The 13,269-nt window shown below is 38.6% G+C and overlaps 1 protein-coding gene across 2 annotated transcripts; it reads right to left on the reverse strand.

The window, feature by feature from the left end:
• Positions 1 to 247: 247 nt before the first annotated feature.
• sh3d21 (SH3 domain containing 21) lies at positions 248 to 12,621 on the reverse strand. 2 transcript variants are annotated; one of them, XM_005455295.4, is made up of 17 exons: positions 12,406 to 12,621; positions 11,646 to 11,803; positions 11,477 to 11,534; positions 10,466 to 10,572; positions 9,415 to 9,505; positions 9,276 to 9,334; positions 9,155 to 9,194; positions 8,651 to 8,745; positions 8,212 to 8,313; positions 7,827 to 7,878; positions 5,777 to 5,830; positions 5,567 to 5,684; positions 4,562 to 4,727; positions 3,200 to 3,274; positions 2,883 to 3,079; positions 1,210 to 1,273; positions 248 to 1,066 (listed from the first exon to the last, which is right to left on the reverse strand). In XM_005455295.4, exons 1-17 carry the CDS (start codon positions 12,407 to 12,409, stop codon positions 1,034 to 1,036), a joined length of 1,473 nt encoding a protein of 490 aa, XP_005455352.2. In that variant the 5' UTR covers positions 12,410 to 12,621; the 3' UTR covers positions 248 to 1,033. The 2 variants fall into 2 exon arrangements, with proteins under 2 accessions (XP_005455352.2, XP_019220097.1); XM_019364552.2 differs by lacking the exon at positions 11,477 to 11,534.
• Positions 12,622 to 13,269: the final 648 nt, after the last annotated feature.

Genomic DNA, 13,269 nt, shown 5'->3' on the forward strand with positions numbered 1-13,269 from the left:
AATCGGCATGATTCACAGTATTCTTTTGTTTCCATCAAAGTTTCAGAGCTTGATTCCTAAATAGCTCCAGAGGTACTACCATTAGCATGTTGTGAAGACTGCATTGTCTAAAGCTGTTCCTGCTATGGGTGTAATAATTTCTCCATAATTTTCCTCCCATGTGTTCTGCATCCACTGATGAGTCACTTTTTGGTGTTTTAAGAGTGAGTCAGTGTTTCTCTGACACAAACTGACCACAAACTCCTGGTGCTTTAAATCACAGTTTTATTTCTTTTCTTTTCCTTTTTTCCCCCCTCTTAAGGCACTATCCATTAACATGAGCCATTCGCTTAAATCTTAAATGTTAACACAGTTACTGTTTTGGATGAAGAATGTATTTTTTATACTTTTTTTTCTTCTCCAATGTGAGGTTACTTTGCCAGGTCATTTCCATAAATCCCAGCAATCACAGCAAAACTTAACACCTTATGTAAAAAACAAAAACAAAAAACAAATAGGCAAAGAGGGCCCTCTAGTGGATCTTTGCAACATTACATTGCATAAATTCACTAACATGGCAGTTTGGACAGTAGTATCTCACTTGACATTCAGGTAACAAACCCCATAATGATGATGTAAATTATCCTTTAGCTCTTTGTAAAACACTTAACAATATTTCCTCCTATGTACAGCTGCATATATTACAAATTCTGATATTAAAAATAGCCTAACCTGTAATCCACAATAAAAGTAATAAAGAAGACGATCGAAAAAGAAAACATGTAAAACAGTAATTTGCTTCCAGGCATACCCAACTGAGGACCTGCATTCTAATATCAAACAGCATGTTACTTAAAAGTCTTCTGGAGGATCTGGTTCTTTCGCTCCAGTACAGGAGTAGCTTGATATTAACTCCAGCTATACTGTTTAGGGAGGTTTTTTTTTTTTTACTTTCTCAGTGTCAGAAAAAAATGTTCATTTTCTGAAATTTGCAGTCCAAGAGCTCGCATGGCACAGTGTCAGACAAGCAGCTTAGTCACAGTCTGTGTTGGGATTATTGCTTCATCCTCAAACTCTGCACTTCCTCCTGTAAGAAACAACAACAAAAAGAACCCTTTTAAACAACTGATTATACCGCGCTCATGATCTTGGAACCACAACTGCTGCTTATATTTCCATATTATGCAGCAGGCAGGCAGTATTAACACTCGCAAAAGTCAAGACACTGACCTGCAATGCTAGTCTTTTGTTTCTTTCATCCCTCAGTTCTTCTTTCACTTCCTGCATGTCTCGCCTTATAAAAAGAGACAAAGAAAACAAAATGAGGAGGTTGGAGATGCTGGTAAGTCTAAATAGGTCAACAACACTGTGCAGTGCCGGTCAAGATAATAATCTATTTAGAAAGTTACTTCTGTAGCTCTAACAGGAAAGACATTGATTTTTATAGTTTAATTTTATTGAAGTATTATGGTAGTATAAGTTTTTGCAGATATGCTAGGGCATTGGTGTGGGTGCAATTTATGTAAAAAACAACAACAACACACAAACCTCAAAATCTGGTACACAGATATGCAAATGTTTTCAAATTTTTGTTTTTGTAGATGCAGCTGTCTAAGTGAAAGTCTCTTTTTTTGTCTCCCTTGGGAGAAATTGGGGTTACGCTACACAAACCCATTGCAATCTTCCATACGCCACAAAAATAATGAATACATACAGAGATTAATACAAGCGTTAAAAGATTGTTTAGAATGAGTAAATAAATAAATAAACTAAAACACTTATTCGCTAAAAAAAATCAACAGCTGTTTGAGGATCCAAACTGCACAGGTTTATGACTAACTCAAGTGTTTACTTAGACACATACGTCTCAGCAATAAATGACTTTGTTATATTTTCACAAACCTTGGCAAATATCACCCGCTATACTTTCTGAAAACACACAAACGTGTGAATCTTAAACTTAAAGCAATTTAAGATTTCATTGTAGTCAAGCTTGCAACTGCAGCCACAGCCATGACCCGCCCCGTTCAGCAGTTTCATACTTGAAATCACCAGGTGTTATATTTAGTGGTATGTTTGAGCTTGTGAGTGTGAGCTCAGAGCAGACAACACCTCAGATTTACAGACAGATCGCCACATGCCTTTGTAGGTCTACCATAGCAGCCAAGCAGGAAGCTGCTGGATCAAAATGTTTAGTTTCATCTATTAATAACTGTGTAGACATTTACAGATCTGTGCATGCATTATGCACACACTGATCCTGAATACACATTCACAAATATCAGTACGCATTTAGAAAATCTTTTTATCTATTAGAAAACTGATTACACAAACACGGCTTGAGATACAGTTACAGAAGTCTTCACACACATCCCAGTAGGATTTGTGTATTTGTGTAATTAACATATACTGTCAAAGGTTTTACTGGTATAATGCAAAACATTCAGCTACTGACTAGGGAACAACAGTAATTTGAGTTTCAAACTGATGGTTGATGAGTTCAAACTCATCAAACGGCTTAAGAAGCTCACTGATCAGGAAATGAAATGTCTACAGCTCTGCAGAGTGTCGCACATGTTTATCACTCAGGCTGCTGTAACGTTTCAGATCAAGAGATAGAAAAGAGCTGTTGAGTCAGGTTTTTTTTGGAGGGGGGGTTTCCTATGATGGAACATGCACAGTTACATTCATTTGTATTTCTCTGCTAGGTTTGAATTAGTCACTTCCTGTGTATGTTTGTGGTACAAGGCATCTTTCTTTTTTATTTTAGAAGAGGGTTAGCTGAAATGTAATGAAGATCTTTACAAAATTGTCTTAATTTCGTAAAGTAACTTTTAGCCTGTCATAAACCTGTCATGTCTCAGGTTTCAAACTTGGCTGCAAAACAAGTGAATTAAACTCACTCCTGTCGTTTCTCAAGCAGCTCCAAAGTCATCCTGAGCTCTTTGATCTCAGCCTGCAGGCTTTCCACAGTTGGCTCGTCTTTAAAGGTCACAGTTTTGTTATCTACGAGAACTTTGGGTGGTGTTGGTCGAACTGGAGGTGGTGTCTTGGGTCGAAGGTCGGGCTTTGGAGGGTTGGGCAGAAGATTTTCTGTTGTCTGAAATGATTTTAATTGTGTAAAATTCATACTGCACATTTTCCTACATAGAACAACTTTTTGAACTCAAACTTATGTGATTTCATTCATATTTCACCCAGAACACAGAGTGTTACAAACCTTTTGCAAGCCAGCCAGTATCTCCGTTTCAAACTTTTTTGGTGTTGGCTCTGCATCTATCTGGTCCGTGTTGCTCTAGCAGTACAAAAGAAGAACAGTCAAGTTTAAATGTCAATCATTGCTAATAGTCATTCTTCACAGCATGCCTTAGGATTTCTGGGTTTTCAGCTTTGCAGGATTAACAGCTAGGTGGGTTTTTTGGGCGGTCAAGTACAAGCTCGCTTTCTCTTTCTTCTAATTCTTTCATTTTTCCAAATGACTTCTTGGTCAGTGAGCAAGAGGGCTGTCCATAAAAACTGGTCACTTTTCTGTAAAATTGTCTTCTGACAGCGTCGGGAGAATCAGGTTGTGTGTAGCATACATTAGGAGATGGTCCCTTTCAGAAACTCTCAATATGCAGAGCATGAATGAAACAAAACACATGAAGCCAATGCAATAACAGTTAGCCGCCCTAAAGTCACAACTGCACAAATCAGTGCAACCGGACACAGCATGGACTTTAAACCAGGGAGGTGGCAGAGTAAAGACTGTTTATTGTATTATCAAATGATATCAGATATCATTAGCATTCCCATGTACACCTCCATGGGGTACTGTCTGTAAAGGTTCAGGGCTTCAGGTGTGAAGATGGTCTTAAAACATGACAACAACACAAGTGTGAACTACATAGGCACAAAATTAATATTTAATTTTGTGCTAATAATTAATTATTAGCTAATAATGGTTCTAATCCCAACATGGATACAATATTTATAAGAATCACTAAAAGTATTAAGGACTATTTCAAACAATTGTGCTTTAACTGACTGCACAAAATTAAACAGAAAACTGATAAACCTTTGATTCATCTGCGGAAATATTGGTTAACACTATATCAATACCCAGGAAAATACTTGATACCCAATACCATTTTTGATACCACAGGAGCAAAAAAAACCCTCAAACTCCCAAAACAAGAATGAAGATTAGAAGAAGAGCAACAATAATATCCATGTTTGGGTTGTTAAAATGGAAGCTTTTTTGACTTCTCAAAATTCCTCCAGGTGTTTATTCTTGTAATCTTGTGAATGTCAACCGCTTTAGCTGCTGGTAAGGGGAGGGACTCTGTGGACGCCTGCATGTAGGTACTGTCTAAAAGTGTGTGAGCAGAAGGAAGCAAAGACGGCGCTGTCCGTATCGATACTGTTGCAAATCAATATCTCTTCTGACAGTCGTTTTTAGTATTGAGAATGACTTGTTTTGACAACCCTACTCATGTGGGTATGCAGGTTTTAATTTCAGTGTTTCTTATGAAGCTCTTCGCGTCTGTGTTATGCACACTGCCACACAGATCGATCGCTATTGGTCGCTAATGCGACATACTTGCGCTGCAATGGGGAGTCCTGACGGTGGTCTCCTCTGTGGAGGTTTGGCTCTGTTTGCTGTGGGATGGCTCAGCTTTTCAGTGGGCAGTACCAATCCATCAAACTCGTCGGTCTCCTTCTCCTCCGGTTGTTTCGGTGGAACAGTTGCCACATCACCATTTGTTCTACAGAAAACAACAATATACCTTCGAATGAACAGGCCTTTTTTAAAATTACAGACAAACAGAATGATCTGAATTTCAGATCTGATATAAAGAAATCGATTGATGTGTTTAGTGAACAAATACTGACGCAGAGGGTTGGAGAGTTTGTATGTGGTTTCCGGTTTCCTGAATACAGTTGGGTGCTGGTGCTGGTGCAGGTGCAGAGCATGGCAAATGAAGTCTTGAAAAATCACTATAATATTCTATAGTAACTCTGTATTCAGAGTTACTACTTAAGTTTTATAACGTTTCAAATGCTGGTTATAACTGATGAGTTTTTTGAAAAATCTGCCTGGCTGTAAAAGCCTTGTGGATAAGCTTAGATAAACATGAAGGAGGAGTCTTAAAGAAGCTGAAAAAGGCAAATTTGCACAGAAACACTTTTCAAAAGCGTGTTTTCTTCTCAAGACGGGCCTGTTTTTGTTTTCTCAATTTTGTGTGTGTAAGGCTGTTTGTGAGTGATAGCTCAGGAAACAGGAAATGGGCTGCTCTCGTCTGTTTCGGCCTGATCTGACTCATCCCACAATTTCCACTGAGCCACTAAATGTCAGGCATCCTGGCATTCTTCTTTAAGGAAACCATAGCAACTGGTGGTTACAACCAAAAACCTTGAACATCTAAATGCTCCACTGTTGGTGCCAGACCAGAGAGGAGAAAGTGTTCCTGACATTTTCTGAGGGCCTATTTGCTTTAGAAAGGCCGCATATGAATAACTATTCTGGTCAGGTCTCCAGAAAGTGGTTTCACATGGAGTTACAAGTAGTGAGAGAGAACATCACAGACGCTTCTGTAAAACTCACTTTGGTAAAACCTTGTTCGGCTTGTCTTTGACTGGAGGCGGGCTGGGTTTGTTGATGGGTGGAAGCTTAACTTTGGTTGGAGGATTGCTTCTTAGGTCTTTAGGCTCTGGTTTATCATCTGCAAAACAAAATCATCGCATTAGTCCACAGCAGGATTTTTTTTTAAGATGAATTAGTACGGAAATAAAAGCATCTACCATCTCTACCTACTCGTCTTTGTTGTTGTTGGACCGACTTTCTCCATTGCTGATTCCTCTGTCTTTACTGAAAAAAACCCATTAAATTAAATTTTATCGCTGATTACTACTTGCATTTGTCACACAAATGTAACGGCTCCTCATTTAAAATGCTCAAGGCTCTTTATTTAGTACGGCCATAACAATGGCAGCACAGACAAAAGCAGTGATGTCGTACATTGTGCTTTTGACAGGAAAAAAAGGTCTTATCAGACATTTGCAGTTTCGCTGAAAGTTCTCTTGATCAGCAGAGCATTGCCCAGATGTTTTTGTCTGTAGCCGAATGAGTGAATGAGCGTGCTGTTGCTGTGCAGGGCAGGCATGCTGAGCAAATGTGCCATTGTTTAAATAATATTTGCAAGTGTGGTTTCTTCTGATTTTGATTACGCTGCCCTCAGTTCATGACAAAAGTGCATGACTGTTTTGCAAAGAACTAAAAGACTGTCCAAAAAGCATTATGGTTTAGAAAAATGCTAATGGTGTTCAAATTTAAGGTTTACGAGTGGCGTGTTATGAAAAAGATATGCACGTAATTAGAGCAAATCAGGTAACAGCTAGATTTAGTAGCGATGCAGTTACAGTTCCCAGGTCTTAACAAACTGATCACGGACTGGCACTCTGGGTCATCTCATATGAAAAAAATACAGCCCGTAAGAGGACTTACCTTGGAGAGAGGTTAAACCCTTAAAGTTATGTGACAGATCTCTGTTTGTCAAGCAAGTGAAGTGATTATTCTCAAACAGATAAGATGAGCTGTGTGGTTACAGGCCTGCTGAATGAATGCAATCTAAGAAGTAAAACTGCTCCAATGCAAAGACCTCAATAAATAGGACAAAAAAATGTTGCTTTAGTCTTAACATCAAACTCAGACATGTATAACGGATCGGATGAAGACAGAGGAAGCCTACCTTGAGTGTTATGCAACGCATTGTGCAACAATCCCCCTGTAAAGAAACCATCCACAGAGCAGAAGAAGCTCAAGTGCTGCTGGTAGTGGAAATCTGTGACAGAGCTCTCCTCTGTCCCCCACCCCCTTGTTTCCTCCAAGACTCCTAAACTATGTCACATGACCAGTTTAACCATCCCCCATCTTACTACAGTCTGAGACTTCCTGTGAAAATCTTTCAAGTGATACTGTGTGGAAATGATGAGTGCAATTTGGTACAAGGCTGCACTGTAATTCTCATAGTGCTGGTGCCACTTCCTTTGGCCTTATTTTCACCTGCCTATTTAAGTTTCAGTGAGGGTGCATATTTTGAATCCTTTTAAAAAGCTGTTTGGGCAGACACTTTTGATGGTACAAAAAAATTTCCATGAACCACATCCTGCCGTGTGAGTCATAGATTAAATTTCTACCTCTAAGAAATTCAAAGGGTGCTTTAATGGGCACTCTCTTCTTTAAAACTGTTTAAATACAACATCAATACTTAATTTAGTTTAGAAATCTTATATTATCAGGATTCAGGTTGCCAGAATTTGCTGCTCTTTTGCATTTTTTTCATGAGGAGTTTTCCCTGCGTGGCCCCATTTGTGGGTTAGGGAGTTTATGCTGTGTGTTACAGGACAGAGTGTTTAAATCTGTTTAACCTCCTTCGCATGGTCACAAGATGAAAACGTCTCATATCTACTGTAAATGTAACTAGGGCATGTCACTGTTTGCGTCTGATGAATCGTTATGTGGAATGCATGTAACCTCAAGAAATGTTCAAATAGTTCCTCTGACTTCAGGGTAATTTTTTCCCTCATTTTTTTTTCTCATAGATCACTATAAAGGCCAATAATTAAAAAAACAAACTTTCATATTTTATTGAATTATTATGTAAAGCCACACTGTGTAAATGTTGACCTGCCTAACTCATTACAGGCCAAACAGTCAGCACACTGCCAGGCAAAACACTGCTGCAGTCAGAAATTCCGACTTGGTCGTGAACCTCTATATGTCAAGCTCCACATCATACTTTCAAAGAGCTTCAACCCCTGTGCTTCTTTATTTGATCAGGGAAACATTCATGCTGTTCTCTTACCTGAGAGTTTCTTGGAGTTGTTGCGTGCAGGTGGTTGGCTTATGGTCCCCGTCTACAGGAGGAAAAAGAAATGAAAAAGTAAGTTTTCTGGTACTCCATGTGCCTTATACTTTGTCCCATATTCTACACACTGTTTCCACAAATGGGAAATTTCAGTGAGTAACTCCAAAGCAGACGGTATTTAAAGACAGTACTGAGTCACTGAATACTGGTTGCAGACTTGCTAAAATAGACATAATGTATTTTGTATTTAAAGGGCATTTCAAAATGACAAAAAAGTATGCATAGCATTAATTACTCCGAAGCATGCCCATGGTTTCATTGCAGTGCAGTTAAACTCCAGTCCAACAGGGTTATGTTTGAAATTGTGTTTTTGTCCACTTACTTGCAAGCTGTTTATTGGTGGAATCACCATGACAAAGTTATCAGGAAAGAAGCCGCACCGGCCGTTTAGCTCTCCCTCCCACCAGCCTTCATCTGCCGTTTCCTTCAGATAGTGATTAAAGAGTCATTTGAGAGAGGTTAAAACAAGCTTCTGTCCTTAGGGATCTGAAATCTCTGAACCTAAGGTCATCAAAAAGTCAAGCAGATCACGACGTGTCAACACGAAGTAGCTATCTCAAATAGTTTTTTCCGTAGCATGTCTGGACAAGTGCCACATTTCTGTCCTTAAGCCTAGTCAGTCTTGAAAGTGACACAACTGGTTTCTCTGGAAGAACCATATGGTACATTTTAAAGCAAAATTATCCAGGGGAATTTATTAGTCTGTCATAAGTGTGACAGCATAAAACAGCTGATAAAAAAATAAAGAAGTGTGCTCAAACCTTGTTCAGTATCTTAACAACATCTCCTTTTTTCAGCTCCAGCTCATCCTCTGTTTTGGCCTTGTAGTCAAACATGACTTTGCAACACTCCATAGCTGAGGAGATATGGTGTTAAGAAATAATGTGATTATTAACTTTGCAGAAACTGTCGTACGTGTGAGGAGGTTTCACTAGTGATGACTAATTCTATCCACCCTGGAACAACACTAAATCAAAGAACAGCAAAGATTACAAAAGACTGCAATACTTGAGGTAAGTTATAAACCTTTAACCCTGGAAGATCGCTCACTTTGATGTCTCTGTGAAGTAGTTAATCAACGAATATTGCTGTGAAGTATTTTGGTTTGACCCCACCCATAAAGGTAAAAGTACAAGGATTTACCACTTGTCCCACTGACGTTGTATACTAATCTAGCAGCTTTTAAAATGCTGCTCAGAAATAGAACCAGTGCTTCATGTGAGAAAGCTAGCATGTGATGTAAATGTATAAAACTCTGAACTTACATTTTTTGGCTTTGTTCCTAACACTTGCTCTCTGAGTTATCTGAATGGGAACAAAGATACCATTAAGTAAAAGGAAAACAGCTCATACATATTTTAGAAAAGCTTTTCCATTGTTACGAACCTCCTTATTGAACACAGCGTCGAGTTTTGGTCTTGCCTTGCCCTCATTGTATTTTACATCTGTTTAGATGAAAAATGTTAAAAGTTATATATGAAAAATGAAACTATAAAAAACTCTGTTCATTGACTTTGCCACCAACCTTTGGGAGAAATGAAAATTTCTTTGACAAAGTTTGATGGAAATGCTCCTACTTTGCCATTTTTCACCCCCATCCACCATCCATCTTCAATCTGTCATGCAAAGTAGGTCATGAGCCATCAACATTCACAGGTTATTTGATTATAATGCATATTGTACAGGAAAAAAAACATTCAACAATCTCTGTTGTCATTGGTTGGTGCTATTAAACAAATTAATGAGAAAACTAAAATCTACTGAGAAGTCAAGGAGACTCACTAACAGCCATAACCGAGACAAATTAATCTTATTTTACTGAAATCTGTACAATACTCTGAGATTTATTGTAAATTGTGGATACAGTCAGCCATCAGACCAACAACCATCTTATCTGTTTTAATTCTTTTTATTTGATTATATTATCCCTCTGTTCAGCACTTTGTCTGACACTTGATATCTTTTAAATGTGCTATTTAAATAAATATGACTTGACTTTACTTGACTTGACTATCCTCAACATCGCTTAAGCTAAAAATATGTGAAATTACAAGTAAATAGCTGCACTACCACCTCAAGTTTACATGAAATATCATCTTGTGGTGCATTCCAGACACTTGATCGGCCTGTTTAAGGTGTCTGACGAATGATTCTCAGAACTGCCAGGACCAGTCTGATCAGTTCACGAGGATTTCAGACAACTTATGCTTGCTGTGAACTGTCAGTTTAATTATAAATAAAAAGAGATCGGTCAAATAAAGCCATATTCAAAACTTTGTTTATTTACCCAGAGAGGTTCAGGCTGAGCAAACACATCAACAACACCCTGATTTACATATCATCCCTATAGGGCAGGGTTCTGACTACAGGGCAGCTTCAGGAAGTGACAGGAAAATGCCTCACTTCTCAGCAGCTGCTGTCAGGTATTCATTGTCATGTCATCGCAGAGATTCCTTTTCACCTGCCACAACCTAGTTATTTTAAGCCCCTAATCTACTGCTAACATGTGACTTACAGTTTGCTAATTTAGAGTTCAGATGTAAGTGTTAAAGCCATAAGGGTGATAAGAACTGTACCTCACTGATGATCTCTATAGTGTCACCAGCAACCAGCTCCATTTCGTCTTCATTCACGGGACTGTAGGGAAACAGTACCTCACATTTTCTTGTCGGTTTCTTTCTCGCTAAAAGAAAAAGAAAGAATTGTCAGACAAAGTAAAGTTCATAATGTTCTTCTAATGAAAAAGTCAGAGCTCTTTAACAATGTGTTTGGGCTAGAAAGCATCGTTGTCAAGTTTCAACAGGAAAGTGCTAAGATTGCATAGCTTGGAGCAATAATTCACATTCTGAGCATGTCTGTTCCCTCAAAGTCCCATTTTTTTCTCTACAGCAGAATTAGATATACTTTGCATTGCAAGGATGTGGTAAATGTAAAAAGCAGCCTGTTTTGAATATTATTGTAATAACTATTTTTACTGTATTGCTGTGATGGCTCATTTTATAGCAAGAGTCATTTTTTTTAGCAGGAAATTTACTTATAGTAGTATTAAATGTGGCTGACGCTGCATTACCGGCGTGGTTAATTTGGATCTTTTGCACACCATTGGAACTATTCTAAGTTAGGGATATCAGTGTTATAGAACTTTTATTTCACAACAAAACAGTTGCTCATATTTTTTTTGTAATGTGCATTCTTCTCTAACACCAACCAGTCGCGGCCGATGGCCCCGCCCCTTCCTGAGCCTGGAGGTTCTGCCGGAGGTTTCTTCCTGTTAAAAGGGAGTTTTTCCTTCCCACTGTCGACAAAGTGTTTGCAATATAAAGCACCTTGAGGCGACTTTTGGTGCTGTATAACTGAATTAAGATTGAACTGATTATTGCATTTATTCATTAGATTTCTATCATTTTTTTTTTCCCTTTTTTGGAAAGCAAAGTCATTTCATAATTCTGTTGGGTGTCAATTTTAAACCATCTTTAAAAACTGCTTTAAATGCTTTCTGATTAAAGCGTCTGCCACTCCTTTCCTGCTTTTTAAGGTTATGACAGTAAAGAACAGAAAGTGCTGAGAATTCAAACTCTGCATTTTACTTGTTCTAATGCTTCGTGGTTCCCTCTTGCTCTCTCCTCTCAAATAGACTGGGACCTCCTGTTAAAACCAAATAAGTCATATTTTACACATGTTGCATGCGATGTAGATGAACACACATATATGCATAGCAAACAGTACAGTACTGTGGACAGTAAAGCCTTGGCAGACCTGGACGAAGTTGGCAGGGAAGATGCCTTTCTTCCCTCTCAGCTCCCCCTGCAGCCATCCTTCCTCACTGGCCTTGGTGACATTTTTGACCACATCCCCCTCCCTCACTGTGAGCTCGTCGTCTGAGTTGCTCTCAAAGTCGATCAGCACCAGCACCTCTACAGTGCATCCGTAAATGGGGCAGAAAATTAGATTCTTTGCACAAAGGCTGGTGTAACTTGTCTCACAAGTGATGTGCCCTGACATCTTAAAACACCAAGACAAACCCCTAAGCAGTGGAGGCTAGAAACAAATATGAGCTTGAATGTGGATTATTACAGTTAAAACGCTTAGTTTTCATTTATCATAGAGAAGTGAAACAACTATTCATGTTGTTACTATTTTCCTGAATATAAAGAGAACTTTAGAGATTCTTGAAAGAACTGAAAGTGTGGCATTGTTATGTTGGATGTATGTAAAAATTTCCCTAATTGTTTAGCAAACACAAATCTTGTATATACAGTCTGTGCAAGAGCTAGAACGTACGCACTCTAGTATCTGTAGAGTAAGGTTTCGTATTTTTGCATGCCTGTACATGTCAGGTACAATACATAAATTCCTGGAGGAGCATTTCAAGCAGATACAAATCCATTAACTTTTGTCAACACTTAGCAGCTTTTCTTTACCACTGCCACAAATTCCCAGCAAAAAGGCAACTGTTAGTCAAAATACTCAGAAATGACCTTGAATTATTAAGAAAAAACTGATAATGCTGACTCACCCATAGTTGTCCTTCATTCGATCTCCCTTTGATTTGAATATGTAATCCCTCTAGCAGCAAACAAACTCTTTGAGTAGAAGGAGAACTGAAAGAGTGTGGCTGTGTGTCTAACGCTGCTTGATATGGCAACGAAGGACCTTCTTCCTACTTGTCAAACATTAACATTGAGCAACTTTTCCTGAGGCTAGTCATGTTAAATCAGCAGCAAGAAGTAGGAGTGGGTCAGACAGTCAAGAGAGAGAGGAGGAGGAGAGAGAAAATAAGGCAGAAGAACAGGTAGGACAGGTTTCTAGTGAAAGAGTAACTTTGATAAGTGAGACTTATGAGAATGACAGCATAATTAATGTGCAGGAAGCAAAATATTTGCCTATGTAAGTTGGACTTCATAAGCCTCACGAGTGCATTTTACTTCCAGTCAGCTGTACTGTCATTTGTACTGCCCCACCCAATAGTCTCAGGCTTTCCCAGAAGCCAACTCAACTGAACCACAACCATAAATGTGTTTGTAGTAATAATAATGTTTTTATGTCTTAAGGTTAAGTGGCAGGAGATTTACAGCAAACAAGGGTTACAGCCAAAATATACTGCGATTGCTTTTTATATCATGTAAGTTAGCTGCAGTAACAAAGACCCTTATCTTTTCCTTTAACTCAGTTAATAGGTCAATGGCTTTAGTCAACAGATAAGATGAGCTCCAGTACTTCCTCAGTTTCCATTTTGAATGTTGCCAAACAAGTCAAGTTGTCATTATTTCAAATTTTTAAGATTTCACTTGGACCAGTTACAATAAGGAGTATGAGATGCACACTATCCAAATGTTTAGGGAACTTTTAAGACTAATATCCCACTCTAGTCAAGCCCAGG

This window comes from Oreochromis niloticus, linkage group LG11, assembly GCF_001858045.2.
Source record: "Oreochromis niloticus isolate F11D_XX linkage group LG11, O_niloticus_UMD_NMBU, whole genome shotgun sequence".
NCBI lineage: Eukaryota > Metazoa > Chordata > Actinopteri > Cichliformes > Cichlidae > Oreochromis > Oreochromis niloticus.